The sequence below is a fragment of the Callospermophilus lateralis genome, chromosome 8 (genome assembly GCF_048772815.1).
Source record: "Callospermophilus lateralis isolate mCalLat2 chromosome 8, mCalLat2.hap1, whole genome shotgun sequence".
Classification (NCBI taxonomy): domain Eukaryota; kingdom Metazoa; phylum Chordata; class Mammalia; order Rodentia; family Sciuridae; genus Callospermophilus; species Callospermophilus lateralis.
The window spans coordinates 119,368,147-119,386,455 of NC_135312.1; the positions used below are offsets into that span (position 1 = coordinate 119,368,147).

At 44.8% G+C, this 18,309-nt stretch overlaps 1 protein-coding gene across 6 annotated transcripts in view; it reads left to right on the forward strand.

The window, feature by feature from the left end:
- The window catches only part of Znf827 (zinc finger protein 827), a 163,722-nt gene that overhangs the window by 82,740 nt on the left and 62,673 nt on the right, over positions 1–18,309 (forward strand). For all 6 annotated transcript variants that reach the window (XM_076864511.2, XM_076864510.2, XM_076864514.2 and 3 more), the window contains 2 exons: positions 3,651–3,890; positions 6,363–6,420. In XM_076864511.2, coding sequence (XP_076720626.1) covers positions 3,651–3,890; positions 6,363–6,420 — 298 coding nt within the window. The remainder of the gene's footprint in view (positions 1–3,650; positions 3,891–6,362; positions 6,421–18,309) is intronic.

An 18,309-nucleotide genomic window follows, 5' to 3' on the forward strand; every position in this document is an offset into this window, starting at 1 on the left:
CCAACAGATTTGGAGATAGCCCATCCCAGAGAAGTGATAAGCCCATCCCAAAAGGTGATAATTAAGTCCTTCCTGCCCGTTTGGCCCACCTGGGTCCTAACCCTTCCCCCTGGCATTCCATCACCAAACCTATAAAAAGGGGAACACATTTGCCTGCCAAACGGATTCCACCTCTTGGGTCCCCTTCTTCCTCCAGGAGAAGTCTTTTCTGCTGTCCTTTAATAAACTTCTAATTTCCGCTCTGACCTTGCCTCGGCGCGTGCTTTTCTGGTGTTATTCTTCAACAGCTGGGAAGCAAGGACTCGTCACCGGTCAACAGCGGTAACATTATTATGGGGATACATATTCATTTTCCCTTAAAAAAAAAACACAACAGAACAGGTACACGGTACAGTGCCAGTATTTATCTTAGGAAATTCAAAAATACAAAATAAGTGTCATGATAGATAATCATGCACAGCCCCCCCAAGCATCACCTGCTCCTCACACTTTATCCCTCATCTCTGTTTTATGTACTGATTTCTTTCTTGGAATAGTAATGTAAAGGTCACTCAGAATAAAATGAATATTCAGCCTATTATTTTTAAAAGAGGGTCTAAAACTAGCCCTATTGTGTGTGTCAGGAAAAGAGGTGAACCCTGGTGTACAGACTTGTCCCTTGAGAGTGGGGAAGATGAATAAAGGGGGTCCTGGGGACCCCATGGGGTGTGGAGCGATCACTTGTCACCTGTGCTCCTGGGTCAACCTGCCCAGGGACCTTTCTTTTTTGCCTTGGATGCAATTTTAACTTTTTTTTTTTTTGGAAGGAAAAATAGACTGTGGCAAAAGCTCAGAGCAGTGGTTTTCAGAGTGATTCTGCCCTTCCCTCTCCCCAAGAAAATTGGGCAATGTCTGGAGTCACTTTTGATTGTTGATACCAGAGGCTGGTGCTACTGGTATTTGGTGGTAGAGACCAGGGATGTGGCCAAACATTCTGAAATACCCAGCACAGCCCCACACAACAAAAATCCTGCCCCCAAATGGTGATAGTGCCAAGATGGAGAACTCCTGATTTTTTTTTTCCATAAAAGACAAGGAAGCACTTGGCAATCGTGCAGGGAACAGAAAGGGCTACAAAAATATTGATTGTAATATGTCTTACTCATCCATTGAGATATTAGTTTGAAAACCCTTCTCCAAGTCTGGAATCCATCAGGGAGATTAAGGATGCTAAAGGTTTTTATCAGTGATCAGTGCTTTGTGCTTTTTCGAAAGGTCAAGAGTTGTCATAAGAAAGGGCAGAAACACTTCCATGCAAATCATACTTGAAATGATCCCAAGTAGATTTTAACAACTAATTTTATTAAAACCAGTGCTGCAAATAGCCAGGTAGTTTTTAATCCAGGGTCAAAGCTGAGGAGACAGGGTTGGGGGAGAAGATAAATAATGGAGCTTCTTTCTAGCTTTATGCTGTTGAGTTTTTGTTTTATTTTATTTTATTTTTTAACTCAATGAGTGCCTTTGTGTTTGGGCTGGTGTCTCTTTGTGTTGGCCTTCCGCTTCAGAATGACTGGCCAGTGCAGGGTGCCGAGGTATCATCACTATGTACCTGTGACACTGACCCCACTGTTTATTTTTACAAATCTTAAGTACTTTGAGGGAACTTGAAAGGCTTGTTGTGATTGCTTTCCTGAGTGGGTGGGATGGCCATTACCAAAGTCAGTCGGTTAGGAGAGAGGTGGGCTGCAAGTGAAGGCAGAGGGGCTGAGCGCGGGACCTGGAATGCCCTCCCTCCTTCCTCTCCCTCCTCCCCTCCTTCCCCTCCTCCACCATCCTCTCCTTCCTTCTCTTTTTCCTCCACCTCCTCTTCCTCCTCCTCCCCCTCCTCCTCTTCCTCCTCCTCCTTCTCACAACTCAGTCAGTGAACTTGCGTTTTATGTGCTACTTCACAGACATGCAGGAATTAGGGAAGGGGAGAGGCTCTAAATTGAACATCCCAGTTGCCTGCAGTTTAGATGCTGACAAGAAACCAGCAGTTTTCCCTGAGGAGCATGTGGAACGTGTCGGGAGGGGGCGGGGAAGGTCAGTTAGCCGGCTTCTTAAATAAGACCTCATTGATGGCACCATATTAATTTTAATCATTTAATTAAAAATGCTCTCCTTCTTCACTGCCCGTCAATAAATTATGCAGGTATTCATCAGGGCCATGCTTGGCGGGAAAGCAGTTTCTCTGACATGGGGCTCACCAAACGGGAGGTCTCCCTTTCGCCTCTCCTGACTGTACCACGGACAGTCTTATTGCCCTGTCAGTCATCCTAGGCTTGTTGTCCAAAGTTGTCCACAGGGTGGTAGCTGGTCATGATTCTGGGAGCCAGAGGCCTGCCCAGGAGTCAGTTGGGCAGGTCATACCCAACACAAAAGGATTCTCCCTATGTCTTCAGCCTCTGGGAGCTGCAGAGGCTCCATGGATTGTTGTTACGTAACTCTGGGCTTTTCCACAGTATCTGTATCTTGTCCTCTGGTCTCCAGTAAGATGCTTGTCATTGGATTTAGGGTCCTCCTGGACAATATTATCTTGAAATTCTTAACTTAGTCACATCTACAAATTTTTTTTTTCGAATAATATTACATTCCTAGGTTCCTAGGATTTGAACATAGACATATCTTTTTAGGGCCACTATTCATAGATAGATGCCTATAGATAGATGTCGGTCATCTATCTATCTTTTACCTGCCTGTCTTAGTCTCCTTTTTTTTTTTTTTTTTTTTTTAATTTTCTAGAATGTTATATACACAGTAGTTACTGGTAACTGTTGATTGGATTTTAAAGTGGCCCAAATTAATGTCTGCACTGATTGTCCCACTTTGTTTCAAAAATGTCCTACCATCCCTTCTAAGGAACATGTGAACAGACTCTCAGACCTTTCCAAGCAAATGTGTGTTTTAGATTAAAGATGAAAAATCTAGTAGGCACACCCAAAGGAAGAGCTGTCAGTAAATTGAACTGTTATTATAACCTGTGAGAGTGCTGTTCTTCTGGGTGTTAATCCTTAGGCTGCAATTAACTTCCTGGGTGTTCTTGAGGATTACTAGCTTCCAGCAAGGTGTAAATATCTCCCTCCATTGAATTGACCTTATTTACCCTTTATTAATTTAGGTGCCTTCAAAGAGAGAGAGAAAAAATTGATCCCAGCTTTAAAAATAGGGGGAAGAAATTATAGTATTAACAGGCTTGCTCTTATTTGAGTCACTGAAATTGAGTCAGTTCTAGATAGAACAAGGACAGGCATTGACCATGTTCTCGGTTGGTTCTGGAAGCAGCATAATGGAGAGGAAGGGGGCCTGGGGGCTGTAAGGAGACCCAGTCAGGAAACCTAGTGAGTTCTAGACCTAGACACCCGGACCTGTCTCCATGGCCCTCCGTGTGACTTTGGACAAGACACTTCATTTCTCTGGGCCGCAAAGTGGAAGCCTCAATCTCTCACTTTTATAGAAGTCAGATGGGTTGGACCAATGGTGTCCATCAATGGTCTGGAGTGTCATGGCGCCCACTCTTTCCGGACTGTTCCTTCACTCAGCCTCGGAGTTTTCTTTGCCATTAGAATCTGGAGTCGGTTCAGAATTAAGAAACAGTGGTGTGTCTTTGTCTCTCTCTGTTTACCTGCTCGCAGCGGAAAGCTACAAGGAAACGCGGACGGTGAAGATCAAAGAGGAACCCATGGAGGTTGATGTCCAGGACGCCCCCGTCTCCGTGTCACCCAGCCGGAATGCTGGCTACAGCACTTTAATCGGGCGAGAGAAGACTGAACCCTTACAGAAGGTGCCAGAGGGCAGGGTACCCCCAGAGAGGAGCCTCTTCAGCCAGGACATCTCTGTGAAGATGGCCTCTGAGCTTCTCTTCCAGCTGTCGGGTATGTTGGGGTCAGGGGAAAGGCCAGAACCTGAGATCTCTGGGAGGAAGGCCCTTCTAACAAGGAAATAGATAAATAAATAAATAGGGAAAAAAGAAGAGCCGACCCACATACGATAGGAAGTTTTAGACAGAAGTCAATTTTGTTACTTTAACACCCAGACTGCCACCCAGATGAGCAGTTCACAAAGCATTGCCAATCAGAATTCCTGCCAGACTTTCTTTAGTCAATAGTTAAAAATCTTTTGAAATGAGAACGCTGCAATTTGGTGCAAAACGATCCAGGCTAAAAAAAAACTTACCTCTGATTTTGATCTGGTTTGTTGATCGGATTAACAGCCATTTTATTTTTTCCTGCTGTGCGAAAGACACACTGACGTTTGCTCCAGTGTGGACTGAATTGCCATGAACTCAAGTTAGTGTGGTCTGGCTCGATGAGATCATATTGTAACTTGCTAAACAGAAGTCAAAAGGATGAAGACTACTTCCAGGTAGAGCCCTAAGTGAATATTTTCTGTAAGCCAACTTTTCCTACTTTGAATACTTTCCATTCCAAAGTGCAGTAATGGCCAGCCCAGTGAAGGGTCTGGATGAAGTAGTTGAGGGTCCCAGCACCTACGCTGTCCCTCTCTGCTGCTCTTTTCAAGCCACACACCATTTGTCCCTAACAAATTTAATATGCACTTATTCTTTGAACATGAATGGCACTGATATGTACACAGAGAAGACTCAGATTATGATAGAAACATTATTTAATTAGCTTCTAAATACCCAAAAGTCCATAGTCCATAGTCAAGCACTGGCCTATGCTTTGAAGTTTATGCATCAGTAGAACTTGTTTGATAAACTGTTTTGTTATGGGTAACAAAACATCCACTAAATTCTTCATTTTTAAAAATTATTTTTTATAGTTGGTAGATGGACAGAATGCTTTTATTTTATTTGTTCATTTTTACGTGGTGCTAAGGATCAAACCCAGTGCCCCACACGTGCCAGGCGAGTGCTCGCCGCTGAGCCACAACCCCAGCCCTAAATTCCTCATTATTTAAGTGTTCACTTATTTTCCTCTCTACAAAAAACACAGGAAAGAATCTGTGTTCCTCCGTGATGGTTCGCTTTCTCCTTGGCCTGGAGACAACTCCTACCAGATCGTGCTGAAAATGGTGGCCCCCAGCTTCTCCAACAAGGGCTGTTTTTGCTCAGCTCTCTTCATTATTGGAAATCACCAGTTTGATCAATTTAATAGGACACGGGTCTTTACAAGCTCCAAAACCGTGTGATTTTTTTTTTATTTTAAAGTCTGAGACATATCTGAAAACAGTATCACTTTGACGATGATTAAAATCATTTGAGAGTTAAAATTAGCACAAGTGAGACCTGTGTGGTTCTTTTCAGAAAGTCTCTGACAGTACATTATCACAGTCTCCTATCAGCTCAAAACTCGGTGTCTGAGAGTTCTCACCCTGGCGCTGTCACGGACCTCAGACAAGTCACTTAGCCCTGACTTCCTGCTCTCTGTAAGAACACTGGCTGGCATTCCCAGTTCACCCTTGTCGTTGTTGAATGGACAGAAAGGAGTTGTCTACGTAAACACACGTACTGTGGCTTCAGACTAGTGTTACAAAGTGTGGGACAGATGTTGTAAACCTTGGTTTACATTTTTCTGAAACCCCACAGGATCGGGGGTTTGTTCCTGGTCCTGCCGTTGAAATCTGAGACCCTCCTAGAGTTAGCCATGGTTTCTCTAGCTGCTTAAAGGAAGCCATTGAGGGCTGCTATGGTCCCGGTAGAGTCCTCCCATTTGAACTGGATTGAGAAAGCCAGAGATCAACTTTTTGTGTTCTTAGAAGCTAATTAAATAATTTCTGACAGCTGGGAGATTCAGACCCCAAGACCCAGGAAGGGAGGGCTTCCCTCTTCGTGTCTAATGATCTGTTTTTGTCCGTGGTGACATTTATCAGAATCAGCAGTCGATGACTGCGGCACCGAGAGGTCTTCTAGCTGTTTTTATATCCCCTCTCACAAAGGGGCCTGACAATACAGAATGCGTAAAGGTTGTCATCAAAGCCAGGGGCAGAACAGTTGCAACAATTGCAGTTTTCATGCTGAATCAGAGGAAAGCAGAAATTTTCGGCTGGGGGAAATACAGAGTAGACATCATTGTCTCTGCATACCTATCACTGTGGGAGGGGAGTGTGCGCGCTCACCAGGGCCGATGGAAATCAGACATCACACCTGAAACTTACTAACTAGTTCCCTTTGATTGGTTTTTTCAATAAAATTCTTGCTGTGGGTTCTGTCTGTGCACTTTTGAGGCATCTTGCTCAGTAAGACAGGGAGGGTTTGAGTGTTGAAAGAGGAGACCCAAAGAAAGCCACAAGAGACAAAGCAAAGCTGGGGTGTTTTCTGCTAAACGATGAAAGCTCAGTGAACACAACCTAAGAGATCCACGTTTCACTCTTTCTCCTTCCAGAAAAAGTGAGCAAAGAGCACAATCACACGAAAGAAAACACCATCCGGACGACCACCAGGTAGGCCACTTTGTGTGGGGTCCCCTCAGAGCGCCTCAGGCCGGCCCAGGCCCGCACTTGACCTTGGCCCAGACTGCTTCCTCCAGGGCTCCAGGAGCCACACCCCTTCACCTGGTTCCACCAGAAACTCTCAGTTGGTGGGAAAACACAGAAACCAAGGACAACAAGGGGAAGACCCTTAATGTTTGTGAAACATCTTCTCACCTTGCTGGGAATTTTCCATGTTATTATTTCTTCCAATAATTTTGTGATGTACATAGTATTATCAGCATTGCAGAATTTTTCTTCTTCTTTTTTTTTTTTTTTTTTTTGCACTACAATTAAACCCGAGACCTCATGATGCATCCTAAGCACATGTTACATGGGCTACACTGCCAGCTAACAGAAGTGTGTTGACTTGAGAGTTTAAATGGGTGGCAAGGCTGAGACTGGCGGTAGGGTCTGTAGCTCCTGAGTTCTCACACCCTCTCAGTAAATTGAGGTCCTTATTGCAACTCTGCTCCTTGCAGTTTGGCTGGGAGCTGATGATTTGTCACCAAGGATATCACACTTCTACCTCCATAGCGTTGGGTGGAGGGCAAGAGTTTTTAAAGCAAAAGAAAGAGAAGACTTTAAAAAATTACAAGAACCGAGTGTGGTGCCAACTGCTTAGGAGGCTGAAACAGGAGGACCACTCGAGACCAGGAGTCCAGGGCCTGTCTGGGCAACACAGGGAGAGCTTGTATCAGAAATGAATCACATTTGGCCAGGTACGGTGGCCCGCACCTGTAATCCCAGAGTTCAAAGCCAGCCTCAGCAACTGAGAAAGGCCCTAAGCCACTCAGCGAGACCCTGTCTCTAGTAAAATATAAGAAAGGACTGGGGATGTGGCTCAGTAGTTAAGTGTTCCTGGATTCAATTCCCGGTACCAAAAAATAATAATAATTAATTAATTAATTAGAGCTATAAGAAAATCAGTATCATCAACACTTAGGGGCAAGGAAGTTTTCTATTTGGAAAATGCAGTTCAAGGAGGTAGCTAGTGTTGGCTGCCCATCATTCTGCCATGAGGAAAAGAGGAGGGCCAGCCAGTGTGGATGGACAGATGGGGTTTAAAGGCCACCCAGAAGTGCCAGAGGCAAGAACCAACCATCCAGTCCCCTGCCACAAACACAGGCTGTGGAAAAGGAGATCAGGGAGGACTCAGCCCCCGCCTCTGAAAGACCACCCTCCACTCTAAAACCAGGCTCCGTTTTGTGAGTTAGCCAAGACAGAAGCTTTAGAGGATGGACAAGAGGGATATAAGTGTACAGGATAGCGGCTAGGAACCAGGAGAACAAGCCCCAAGCTACTGAGATCTCTTTAGGTCAAGGAACTTGGCTGTCCTGAGCAGAGACAGTCTTCCTGACGGTGCGGTCGACTGGTTTTCTCTTTTTCATTCTTGAAACCCAAGATAAATGATGCTTTTCATTTTGGTGAATGGACCTCAGGCCTTCATCAGGCATGTGGACAGGACTCACATGGACTTAAACCCAAGGTGTTTTCAAATTCCATGAGTTGGAATCCAGGAATATCAATCAGAAACCCACAAAGCCACCCGCCGCCTCCTGGGCTGGACAGTGTTGGGGAAGCCAGGTCTGTGACGCAGATGGAAAGCGAGTCTCCTGAAGAGGCTCTGCGGAGGGTACTGGGAACTGAGTCTGGGAGCGGAAAGGCTATTTTGTCTATTAAGTTGGACCCCAGGCAGATGGGAGCTGCAGTAGACTGCAGCCTTCTCTTTCATGTAATCCTAAAGCTGCAGCTTTTGTCCCTGGGCCTAAGCACGGATGGAGTGCACCAGGTTGGTGGGCCTTTACAGACCACTCCCTAAACGCAATACCCACTGACTTTAATTGGCTTCCATCGGGTTCTTGAAGTGTCACAGGCAGGTTCTCTAGAAACAGAGCAGAAGATAGGGATTCCCAGGGGGTTCTTTCCTTGGGAAGTGCCCTCAGAGGGGAGGTGATGGGCAGGAGGTGGAAGCGGGCGGAGCCCATCTAGGATTTAGCCTCAGCTCAATCCCAGGTGCACCAAAGGCTCTGCACCCCCACATTGTTCTCTTGCTTCAGGTCCCCCCAGGGTGGGGGTGTCCTCCCTGGGGACAGGGAGGGTTCTCAGTCATGGTTAGCAGTCAGCACTCAGCAGCTCTTGTGGGTGCCCAGTGTAGCAAGGAGGACCTGGCAGGACCCAAGGGCACATCCCAAGGGGGTTCCCGCCAGCCTTTTAAGATCACCCGGTAATACATCACAGAAAGGGGTGCCTGGACACCGTGTTATTTTAGGCTTTTTAGGTTTTCTGGGAAGAGGCAGGAGGAGGTTTGAACCAGCCCCAGAGAACTGAAGTGCACCTCAGGCTCAACTGCCGTGGCTGGGGCTAAAGCGTAATTAGAGGGTGGAAGAGCTTTCTTTTTTTTTAACCGTTTGGCAAAAATGAAGCAATCCTTAAGTTCTCCTCTTGCTGGGAGATTATGAGTAAGAAGAAACTTAAATCAGATCTTTTGCCCAAAGCAAAGGAAGAACTGCTTCCTAGGAGTCCCTGGAAGCAGAAACCTGTGTTACAGAAACTCTCGGCTTATAATTCTGCCAAATCCTTGGTATGCTTTTATGTTTCCTTCAAGTGGGCCACTGGCTCAATTAGCCTATCCACAAATAGGTTTCTCTTTTACCTCTTACCCCGTTGCTTCAAGTGCAATAGAATCAGGCTGCTTGATGCCAAGAAATGGTCTTTAATTTAAGAGACAGCAGAAATTCCCTCTCCCCTCCCTGCCCCCCCCACCCCGCCTCTCTTTTCTGATTCCTGTTTTTAGAAGGAACTTGTTTTGTAAGCTCAAGATCAGGGTATGCTTTGTTGTAAGGTATGATTCATGGTGCAGTTCAAAAAAGATTTACATCAAGCCTCCAAATTCCTGTACCTCCAGATTTTTAAGTACTTAGAGGGATATTTAGTTATCCTATTTCTTATGTCCGATTTCCTAGAAGAAGCTGACTGTTCAAAGCAATGGCCAATGATTGGAATCAAGTTCAGAATTTTCCATGGTGGAGGGTTACTAGGCGTATTGAAGACAGTTTAATCATGAAGGGCGGCTCCAGGACACCAGCCTCACAGGACTAAGATGGAACCTTTCTTGCCTTCCTTGTGCCCTCGGATGCCCGACCGTCTTGCAGGCTCCCCCTCCTGGAGTCCCAGGGACGTGGGGGGTGCGTACCATACTGAAGGAGTGGATTTTCTCCTGTCCTTGATAAGCCTACGGCTCCTCTGCCCAGTTGATAGCTATTGATTCTGACATTGATTCCATCCACAGTAGGTAAGGAAGAGTGTAGCACCCCAGTGCACCACAGCTTGGCATCCCCATCCATGCTGGCCAGTGATGGGGGGGCGGGGTGCTGATTTCCATCCTGGGCCCCAAGAACATGAAGCCCATGGTATGAGCAGCTCCTTCATCCCGTGCAGGCTGGTGTGACTCCTCTTCACGTCCTCCCTCCTCACCCCTGGCCACTGACCACTCTGTTAGGGCCTCTTATAAGCCAGGCAGGGGTAGAGAGCAGAAAACGGATGTGAGACGGCAGTCCTCGTTAGCAGCTTTTAAAACGAGGTTTCAGTGATGCTAAAGGTTGAGATCAGTAACTCGCAGGCTTCTGGACCACCGATTCTCTGCCTCATTCTGTTTTAACTCTTACGATGGGAAATCTTGAGCACTTACTGAGGTGGAGGGCTTGTACCTTTCACCCCGATGAAACGATGCTCGGGTCCCAGCCACATTGCTTCCCCATCTTTCTCCCTCCTTCCCCCTCCCCCGACGTGATTTTGAAGCCCATCCCAGACACCGTCTTCAAAACTGGTAAAATGCTGGATTTAGTTTAGTTTAGTTTTGTTTTTTCCATCCTAAGAACTTAGACTCAGTTGTGTAAATTAGGATCATCTTCCCAATTTGCTGGAATCATCCTGTTCTGCATCCCAAAAGTAAAGGAGAAAAGCAATCTACCAAAGTGTCCCATGTAGCCAGGCAGAAAGATCCATTTACTTAGCAGCTGACATGACTGGATCAGGTGGTCCTGCTCACCAGTCCTCCGCCCTGTCCCCGCCACCCGCCCTTGTTTGCACCCTCACACAGACACCTCCGCTGATCAGGTCCCGTAGCTGGAACTTCACTGCAAATGCTAAGGCGGCAGTCCTTTTGCCTGTTTAACCTGAGTCTAGAGATGGCATGTGAATCGAGCGTTCTTCGTGCCATTCTATCCGACAGATGAGATGAGGAGAGAGTCCCGGCCAGACCCAGGAGAACTGCAGGACCGAGCTCTGATGAGACTAATAGAATCCTGATTTTCCTCCTTCCTCTCCCAGCACGAGCCTGGGTTCTGCGGGGAGCAGATAACCAGCTATTAGGATCATTTGGTAGATGAAAATACATGAGGCATGATATCATAACCAGATCCCGAAGTTTAATGGAATAAAAAGAGGATCTATATCTTTCGACATGGACCATCGCCCCGACAGATGCCAGATAAGATCCAAGAAGGGAAACAGAGCCCTAGAGTAGGAACCAGATAGTTCCTGGCAGGTGACTCCGACATGCTCAGTGTTGGGCGATACCCCGAACCTCAAACGGTGGCTGCCAGGAACCCTCTCTGGGTTATTTGTTCTCTCTTTTCCCCGTTAATAATTCAGCATCCGTCGGGGTATATGATTGCAGGCCTATGAGAAAGAACTTCTCACACCTGGCTTGCTTTATCCCAAAAGCAAGGAAGCATTTGCTGGAGTCATCCTGTTCTGCATGCCTAGACAAAAGGCGGGAGTGGGGGGAGAAAAATCAGAGAAAGATAGACTCATCTCATGCCGTGCACACCAATATTTAATTTGCCCAATTTTCAGAATCTGAAATGTGGGCTATTTTCCTATGATTTAGATAATGGCACAAACAGTGTTTGCTAAAAGACATATTCACTTGGAAGTGTCCAATAGAGAATTTTCCTGCGTGATGGTTTCAATTCTGCCCTTAAATATTTATGATTCAGTAATAGAAATTGCTCAAATTTGTAAAAGCATGATGTGCTGCCTCAATTCAGGCAATTTCCCCCCTTTTCATTTCTTTGGAGAGCATAAGAAAATAATGCTGTATTACCTTAAAAAGTAAAAATTACTTTCAGAGAACACTGAATTAGGCAGAACCAATTAAGAAAAGAAACAGGAAACAGAGCAAATGAAATTGGTGGTTTTTCAGTACCTCTCCATATGTTCCCTTTACCCTTCTATTTTGTGATTTTAAATTAAATGCTCGGAGAATTTTAGTTCTAAAGGATGGAAATTACTACTAATTTCATAGAGCCCCTTCAGTTACGATTTTTCTTTCTTTTTTTTTTTTGGAAGACAAGGCTATTTGAGGGTCACATGGTACCACCGCAAATTTTAGACACTCTTTCTCATTACACTGCCGGCTACTGAAATACTCTCACAATATAAATATTTCAACCTTTGATGTCTGTGATATTAACCACGTCTGATGCTTTTGTGCAGTGCACAGCCTGCACCACTATCTGTAACTGCCCTGACACAAATATTGACTTGAGTATTTTTATATCCCTTTTCACTTACCTTTAAGTTTTCATTTGTCAAAGAAATTAAAACTCATTCTTGAAAACCGTAGAGTAGTCTTCACATGTGCAGGCACGCACATACCACACCTGGCCTGAAGCTACTTTGTATATCATTGCCGGTTCATCTTATCTCCCCCTTCTCATCACAAAGCCTTTCATAGTACTTTCATCTATTCCTCTACTCCCTGGTCCTACCAGTATGACCTGCCATTTTCCCGCCCATTTGTGGCAACTATACAGAAACATTGGTTGAAATAATGGGGCACCTAGAACTGTGCACTCCAGAGCAGCACGTTTAAATCTCCTTGGCAGGGTCTGCCGAGGGCTGTGACTTCTCTCCTCCACTTCCCACTGGTTCTCCCCACTCGGTTTCTACTGGCTTGCAATGGTCGTCTGCCCTGGTTGTGTAACTCCTGATAATCAGCAGTGAAGTCTCATAAGGCTCTGTCAATCTCGTGAGCAGCTAGCCACAGCCTGTGTTCTCTGGCTACCCATGCAGGCGGTGCAGGGGCCGCATGACCCAAAGGTGTACCTGGCTTTAGATGCTGGCTTCCACCCTGATCTTATCTGGGATTTTCTCTAAGTGTCTCTGTGGTTGTGACTAGAAATGCAGCTCAGTATGCGAGGCAGGCCTCTGTTTAGAGGCCAGACAGCTCTGCTGCATGTTGCTGCAGCCAGGGGTGTTCACATTTTGGGGTGTGATATACAGCAGCCACACGACTCTCCTGCGTCATGGTGCGGAGGACCAGGTTCCTGTGTGCACAGCTTACCTCAGCAGAGTGTCCATTGTCCTTGTTTATGTGTGAAATCAGATTCCCGAGGGAGATCAGGTCCTCCGGCTGACATTTCCAGGCTCCGGATGTGCAGGGTTCACTTCCTTGGCCTGCAGTTGGCTGGGGCTCCCTGGGTCTCCACTGCAGGGCACTTCACAAGGCCAGGCATTGTGCTCATTGTCCCCAGAAGTTTCCTGGCTCTATCGTGGGTGAATACTAGAGCCTCAGCAACCGGAGCTTGTTCCCTGAGCGCTCGGTATTGGGTTGTCCCTTGGCCACCTTTATGACAACCCCAAATAGATGGCAATACAAAACATCTCCAGTGTGTATTTCTTTTCTAAGATGCTCTGTTTTTCTTCTGCCATATTTTACGCAGCCTCTTCCTTCCGTAGCTTCTAGACTCATGAAGCTGAAGCTGCTGGTGCTGAGGGTCCCAGGTTAGATAGCTCTTCTTGCCTGCGTCTTTGCCACTGTCCCTCCGAGCTCTCTCTGTACAAGACCAAGTCTCTTCATAAGTAAAGGATCCTCAACAGTAAAACTTGATAGCTATTTTTTTAAGTTTTCAAAATGATCTTGACTTTCCAATAATTGTAGGGACTCTTACAGAAGGAAAAGTCATCTCTTATAATCCTACTAGCCCGAGAGAGCACAGCAATGTCAGTGATATGTGCCCTTGCTCAGTTCCTTTCTATTTCAGTGTGCTCTTCAGATGTTCGCACGGTAATCGGTGTTTGCATGTGGGGTACCCTGTCACTTACTCTTTGAGTCCCCTGTTGCTGGGGGTCAAGGACTCCCCCTCCCCCAGCTTGTTGCTAGGATAAAGTGGCTCAGAAAAACCATTCCGGCCTTTCAGTCTTTTGCTATGATTGTCAAACTGACTTCCAAAAGGACTGAGTATAAAATTCTACCAATGAGCGGGAGCGATGGAGGGAAAGGCAGAATTTCAAAAGTCTGACCAAAAAAAAAAAAAAATTTAGCCAATGAGGAGATTAAAATCATATATTATGGCTAAAACCTTTTATTGATCCTAAGGATGTTGAGCATTTTGCTCATTTGTATTTGTTTCTTTGTGGTTTTTTCTTTTACTATCATTCATTATTGTTTTCTTACCATAATGAAAGGAATATTCATTACATCAGTTTTCCTCAGTTCTTGCTATTGGTCTTTCATTACTATGAAAATTTTCAAAGCATAGTGAAAGAACAAAATAATAAGCCTCCATCTCTCCATTTCCTTGATTGAATAATTATCAACATTTGTCATGCAACTAATATATATATATATATATATATATTTTTTTTTTTTTTTTTTTTTTTTGCCTGTGGTACTGGGCATGGACCCCAGGCCTCACACATGCCAGGCAAGCGCTCTGCCACCCCAGCATTCTAAATCACCTCCCAAATATATATACTCACTCCAGGTTCTTTGGTATGTCTCTCTTAAAAAAAAAATAATAAGACTATTTTCCACAATACCATTTTATACCTTACAAAATTAACACCACCTTTAGCTTTAAATCATCGGGCAGTTTCCGTTTGGTCTGCGCCCACGAGGTGCCCAGCCCGAAGGGGAACAGGAGGAAGCACTTCTGAGCTTGTGGGTCCCTCCAAAAAAACAAAAAGAAGAAACCACCCTGGTGCCTGTGGGGAGTGACCGATGGCGTGACCTTGGCTCCCCTCTGCCCAGAGGCCCGGTTTAGAAAGCCCTGGATTTGCGGTGGCAGCCTCAATTTGTAGATGAATGTCCCAGCTGACGCTTGCCAGTGTATGAGATTAATTCAAGTTTGACTCGTTACAGAACCTCTTTCTTTGAAAATGTGGAGCCCAACATGATGGATGGCCGGGTTTCCAGGCCCCGCCCACTGGGAGGTCTCTCTTATGCTCCTTTTAAGTTTGAATAAGGAATTTTCTGTCGGATAGCCAGGGTTATCTTCAGGGCAAGAGCTCACACTCGTTTTTAACCTTGGGTCGTCCTCTTTTCCCCAGCATTCCCAGACCTGCCAACCAGGGTTCTTTTTACTACAATAAATAAATAAATGAAATCATTCAGGAAGAGGCATATTGAAAAGGGCAGGGCAGGGTCCATGAATACCATCAAAACTGTGTTTTCTTTCATTTTAGATCACCTTTCTAACTTCGAATATCATCAGCGATATGCGGCGAAACACGCCTGGATAAAAAGAAATATTAAACACATATTTTTAAACATATATTAAAAAGGAAAAAACATTCTAGGTTTTTAAACTAATACATTAGTTGAGTAATGTTTAAGAAAAATAAAATCAGCACTAAGAATGAAGAAAATTATATCAGTCATGAAAATTATGTTGAAAATGAAATATGAATTGAATATCCCTAATCCAAAAATCTGAAATTTGAAATGCTCCCAAGTCCAAAACTTTCCAATGCCCCAAATGGAAAGTTTCACGTGGGGACTCATGTGACAGGTCTCAGTGAAACACAAGAGCACTAAAAAGTATTGTGTGCCCTTACCTTCAAGTGTTTGACATAGACATGAGTCAAACAAATGTCCTGCTCAGACTGGGCTTCTGTCCCCAGGATCTTTCCTTATGTATATACAGATGTTCCAAAACAGCCTCCTGGTCCCAAGGATTTCAGATAGGGGATGGTCAGCTTGTAATGTCATCTGATCATTTTATAAATGAAAAGCCAACAGTGTGACAAGGTTTTGTCTTTCAATTGTGAGCCTGTTTCCAGGCTTGCTACTTCAGCTTCCTGGGGAGTTTCTTTTGGAAGTGTGGAGAAGATAGTCCTAACTAACCCAAATACTTCCTCTACTCATCTTCAAACAATCTCATCTTGCTCACTTGATAAGTTTAAGAAGTTAAAAAAAAAAAAAAAAAAAAAAAAGCAAACAACTGTTCTGTTCTTTTGTGGTTAGTAAGCTCTAGTTTTTGTTCAAAGACAACATTTCCGGTTCTCATTTCTTTTAGCTTCAGAATGTAGACGTGGAGATGCGATATGGAGGGTACCTGTATCCTTTTTAATTTGGTCGCATCCGTGTTCCCCACATTCAGAAAGTCTTTGAACTAGTGTAAGATTTATTCTTGGAATAACTTTGATCCATTGCCTGCTTCTTCTTGTGGCTTCTGGGAACATGGAAGATCACTGACTCAGCTATAGCCTCCTGCTCACTTCAGAATGTCAATGCAGGATGCTACTCTTGGGGTGTGTTGAAAGGTCTAAGTGACTCAGAGCTGAGTGTGTGTGTCTGTGTGTGTGTGTGTGTGTGTGTGTTGCTGTTGTTGCTTTGCAGTGTTAAGGATTGAACTCAGGGCTTCACACATGATAGACAAGCACCCTACTATTGGGCTTCCCCCAGCCCTATTAAAATTTTATTTTGTGACAGGGTCTCACTAAATCATCCAGGATGGCTTCCAACTTGTTATATCCTCCTGCCTCAGCCTACAGAGTACTTGGGATTACAGGCGTGAGCCATCACACCCAGCAGAGCTGTTTTTAAAATACCAATTCAATGTATGATATTTCAGTTCTTACAAAATAATAGGGTATGTCAATATCAAAATCTAGTACCACAGTGTCTTGAGTTGGTAACCAGGGCTTAGTGGAGAGGAGGAGGTCTTGTTCACAGACGGCCATCTGGCCGTGTGGCCCAGTGACCGAGGGCTGCTAGAGTCAGCAAACCTGAGCTCCCACCAAGCTTTCCTCCAGGCTCTCAGACACATCCAAGTCAGAGAACTTGTTCTTAAATTTTCCTTGAAATAAAACAAACAAAAGGAAAATTAACGCAATTCTTTTGGACATACTTTATACCCAGCTCTTGGAAGAAATCTGGAAGCCCTTTCATATCATATGAACATAGCTAAACAGATGATCAAGTACTTTTACTCAAAAATACACTTTCCCCCCCATTCATTAAAGCAATCTGTGTGCAGATAGAAGTCAGGTATCACTAAGGGAAAGTTTTGTCTCTTATGTTTAATAAAGTTTTATTCCACCCTGATCTCCCTAGTTCCTTGTGAGTTCAGAGTAAAAAACTCATTCTAGAGAGTCTTTCTTGTTGAACTTTCTTTTCTCCTTGCCTTTCCCAAGTTCGGTGCTGAGAATTAGTATTGCTATCCTTTAAAAGGAAAAAAAAAATTCTTTTATTGTTGCTCCTTTAAAACTATGTGTCATCACTAAGCCTAATTTTATTTTCTAAACTTTCTCTTACACGCTGCCCCAATCTTCTCGTTCTTTTTCTTTTTGTTTGGTTTTGGTTCTTGCCGTCAGAGTGAGAATTCCCGAAACGTTCTGATCTCAGTGGTGACGCATGGGAGGGTGGCTTTAAGGAGCCAGGCTCTCTGCTCTGTGTGAAGGGGAGCTCCCTGCTGGCCCTCGATGTTAAAGGTGGAAATATTTGTGCCACAATCGGCACTTAGCAAAATGTATCACTATTTAGAGCCATAATCTTTTATGGACTGTTTTATTATTTATTGTAAATCTTTCTTTTTGCAGCCCTGAGCTGTTGACCCCACAGCCTGTACCATCTTAGGCCTGAAATTGTCCAGTCTCGATGACAGCATCGCCCCATTGCATCTTGCCCTTTAGATTTTTTACAGAAAACAAGAACAACCACTGGGGGGAAAAAATCACCGTCAACATCTGGTTCACTTTTATCCAGAAAAGAAACTCAAATAGATGGAAGTTTCGTAAGACATCTTTTTTAAGTAATGAAACACAGGAAAAAGAAGCAGAGCACTTGGACTGGTCCAGTCCAAACCCACAACTCCCAGATACCACTGCTGAATACTTGTAGAATATTTAAATGAAGCTCAGTCCTCCAGGTAGCCTGTCTGTGTCCCTGGCCACAAGGGAGTATGTCCTGGTAGATGCAGATTATTCAACAGAATAAGTGACGATCCCCTCTCCCGAGAGTTATTAGTTTCAGCGTTCTCTCCTACCACCTTTTTACCAAAGATATTAACTAGAAATCAATTTCTTTTCTTTTTCACAGTTTTTGCCTTTTTTTCACTTCCTTAGCTTACCTTCTGATAGACAAATGAAATGACAAAAGTTTGGGTAGGGAGAGTCAGAGGTCCAGGGCCACCTGGCCCCTTTTCTGGAGTCATCTGTAACAGGTTCCCAGGTGAAGGCCTGTGCAGACGTGCCGAGTGTGCATGGCAAACTGCTTCATTTCCCTCTGGGGAAGATGCAGCTCTGGTTTATCCTGCATCAAGCACCTCCTGGAACTTCTGTCCCCGCCACCCTCTCCCAACAGTGACAGTCACTGAATGGCATGCACGAGTTACTGGCCTCAGCACAGCCTTCCTGGGTGCTGCGTCCACTGCAAAGCCAGGTGTCCTCTGAGAGCCAGTGTCTTCTCCACTGTCCACACACTGTGAGGCTCAGCAGAAGAGAAAGCATGCCTGGGAGAGTGTCTCCATATTCTTCAACTTACCTTCTCAGTCCCAAGCTGCACTTCTCAGTGTCCTGTCCTCTCAGTACGTGGTCAGAGTTAAGATGACCAACGGTACAGGAGAACTG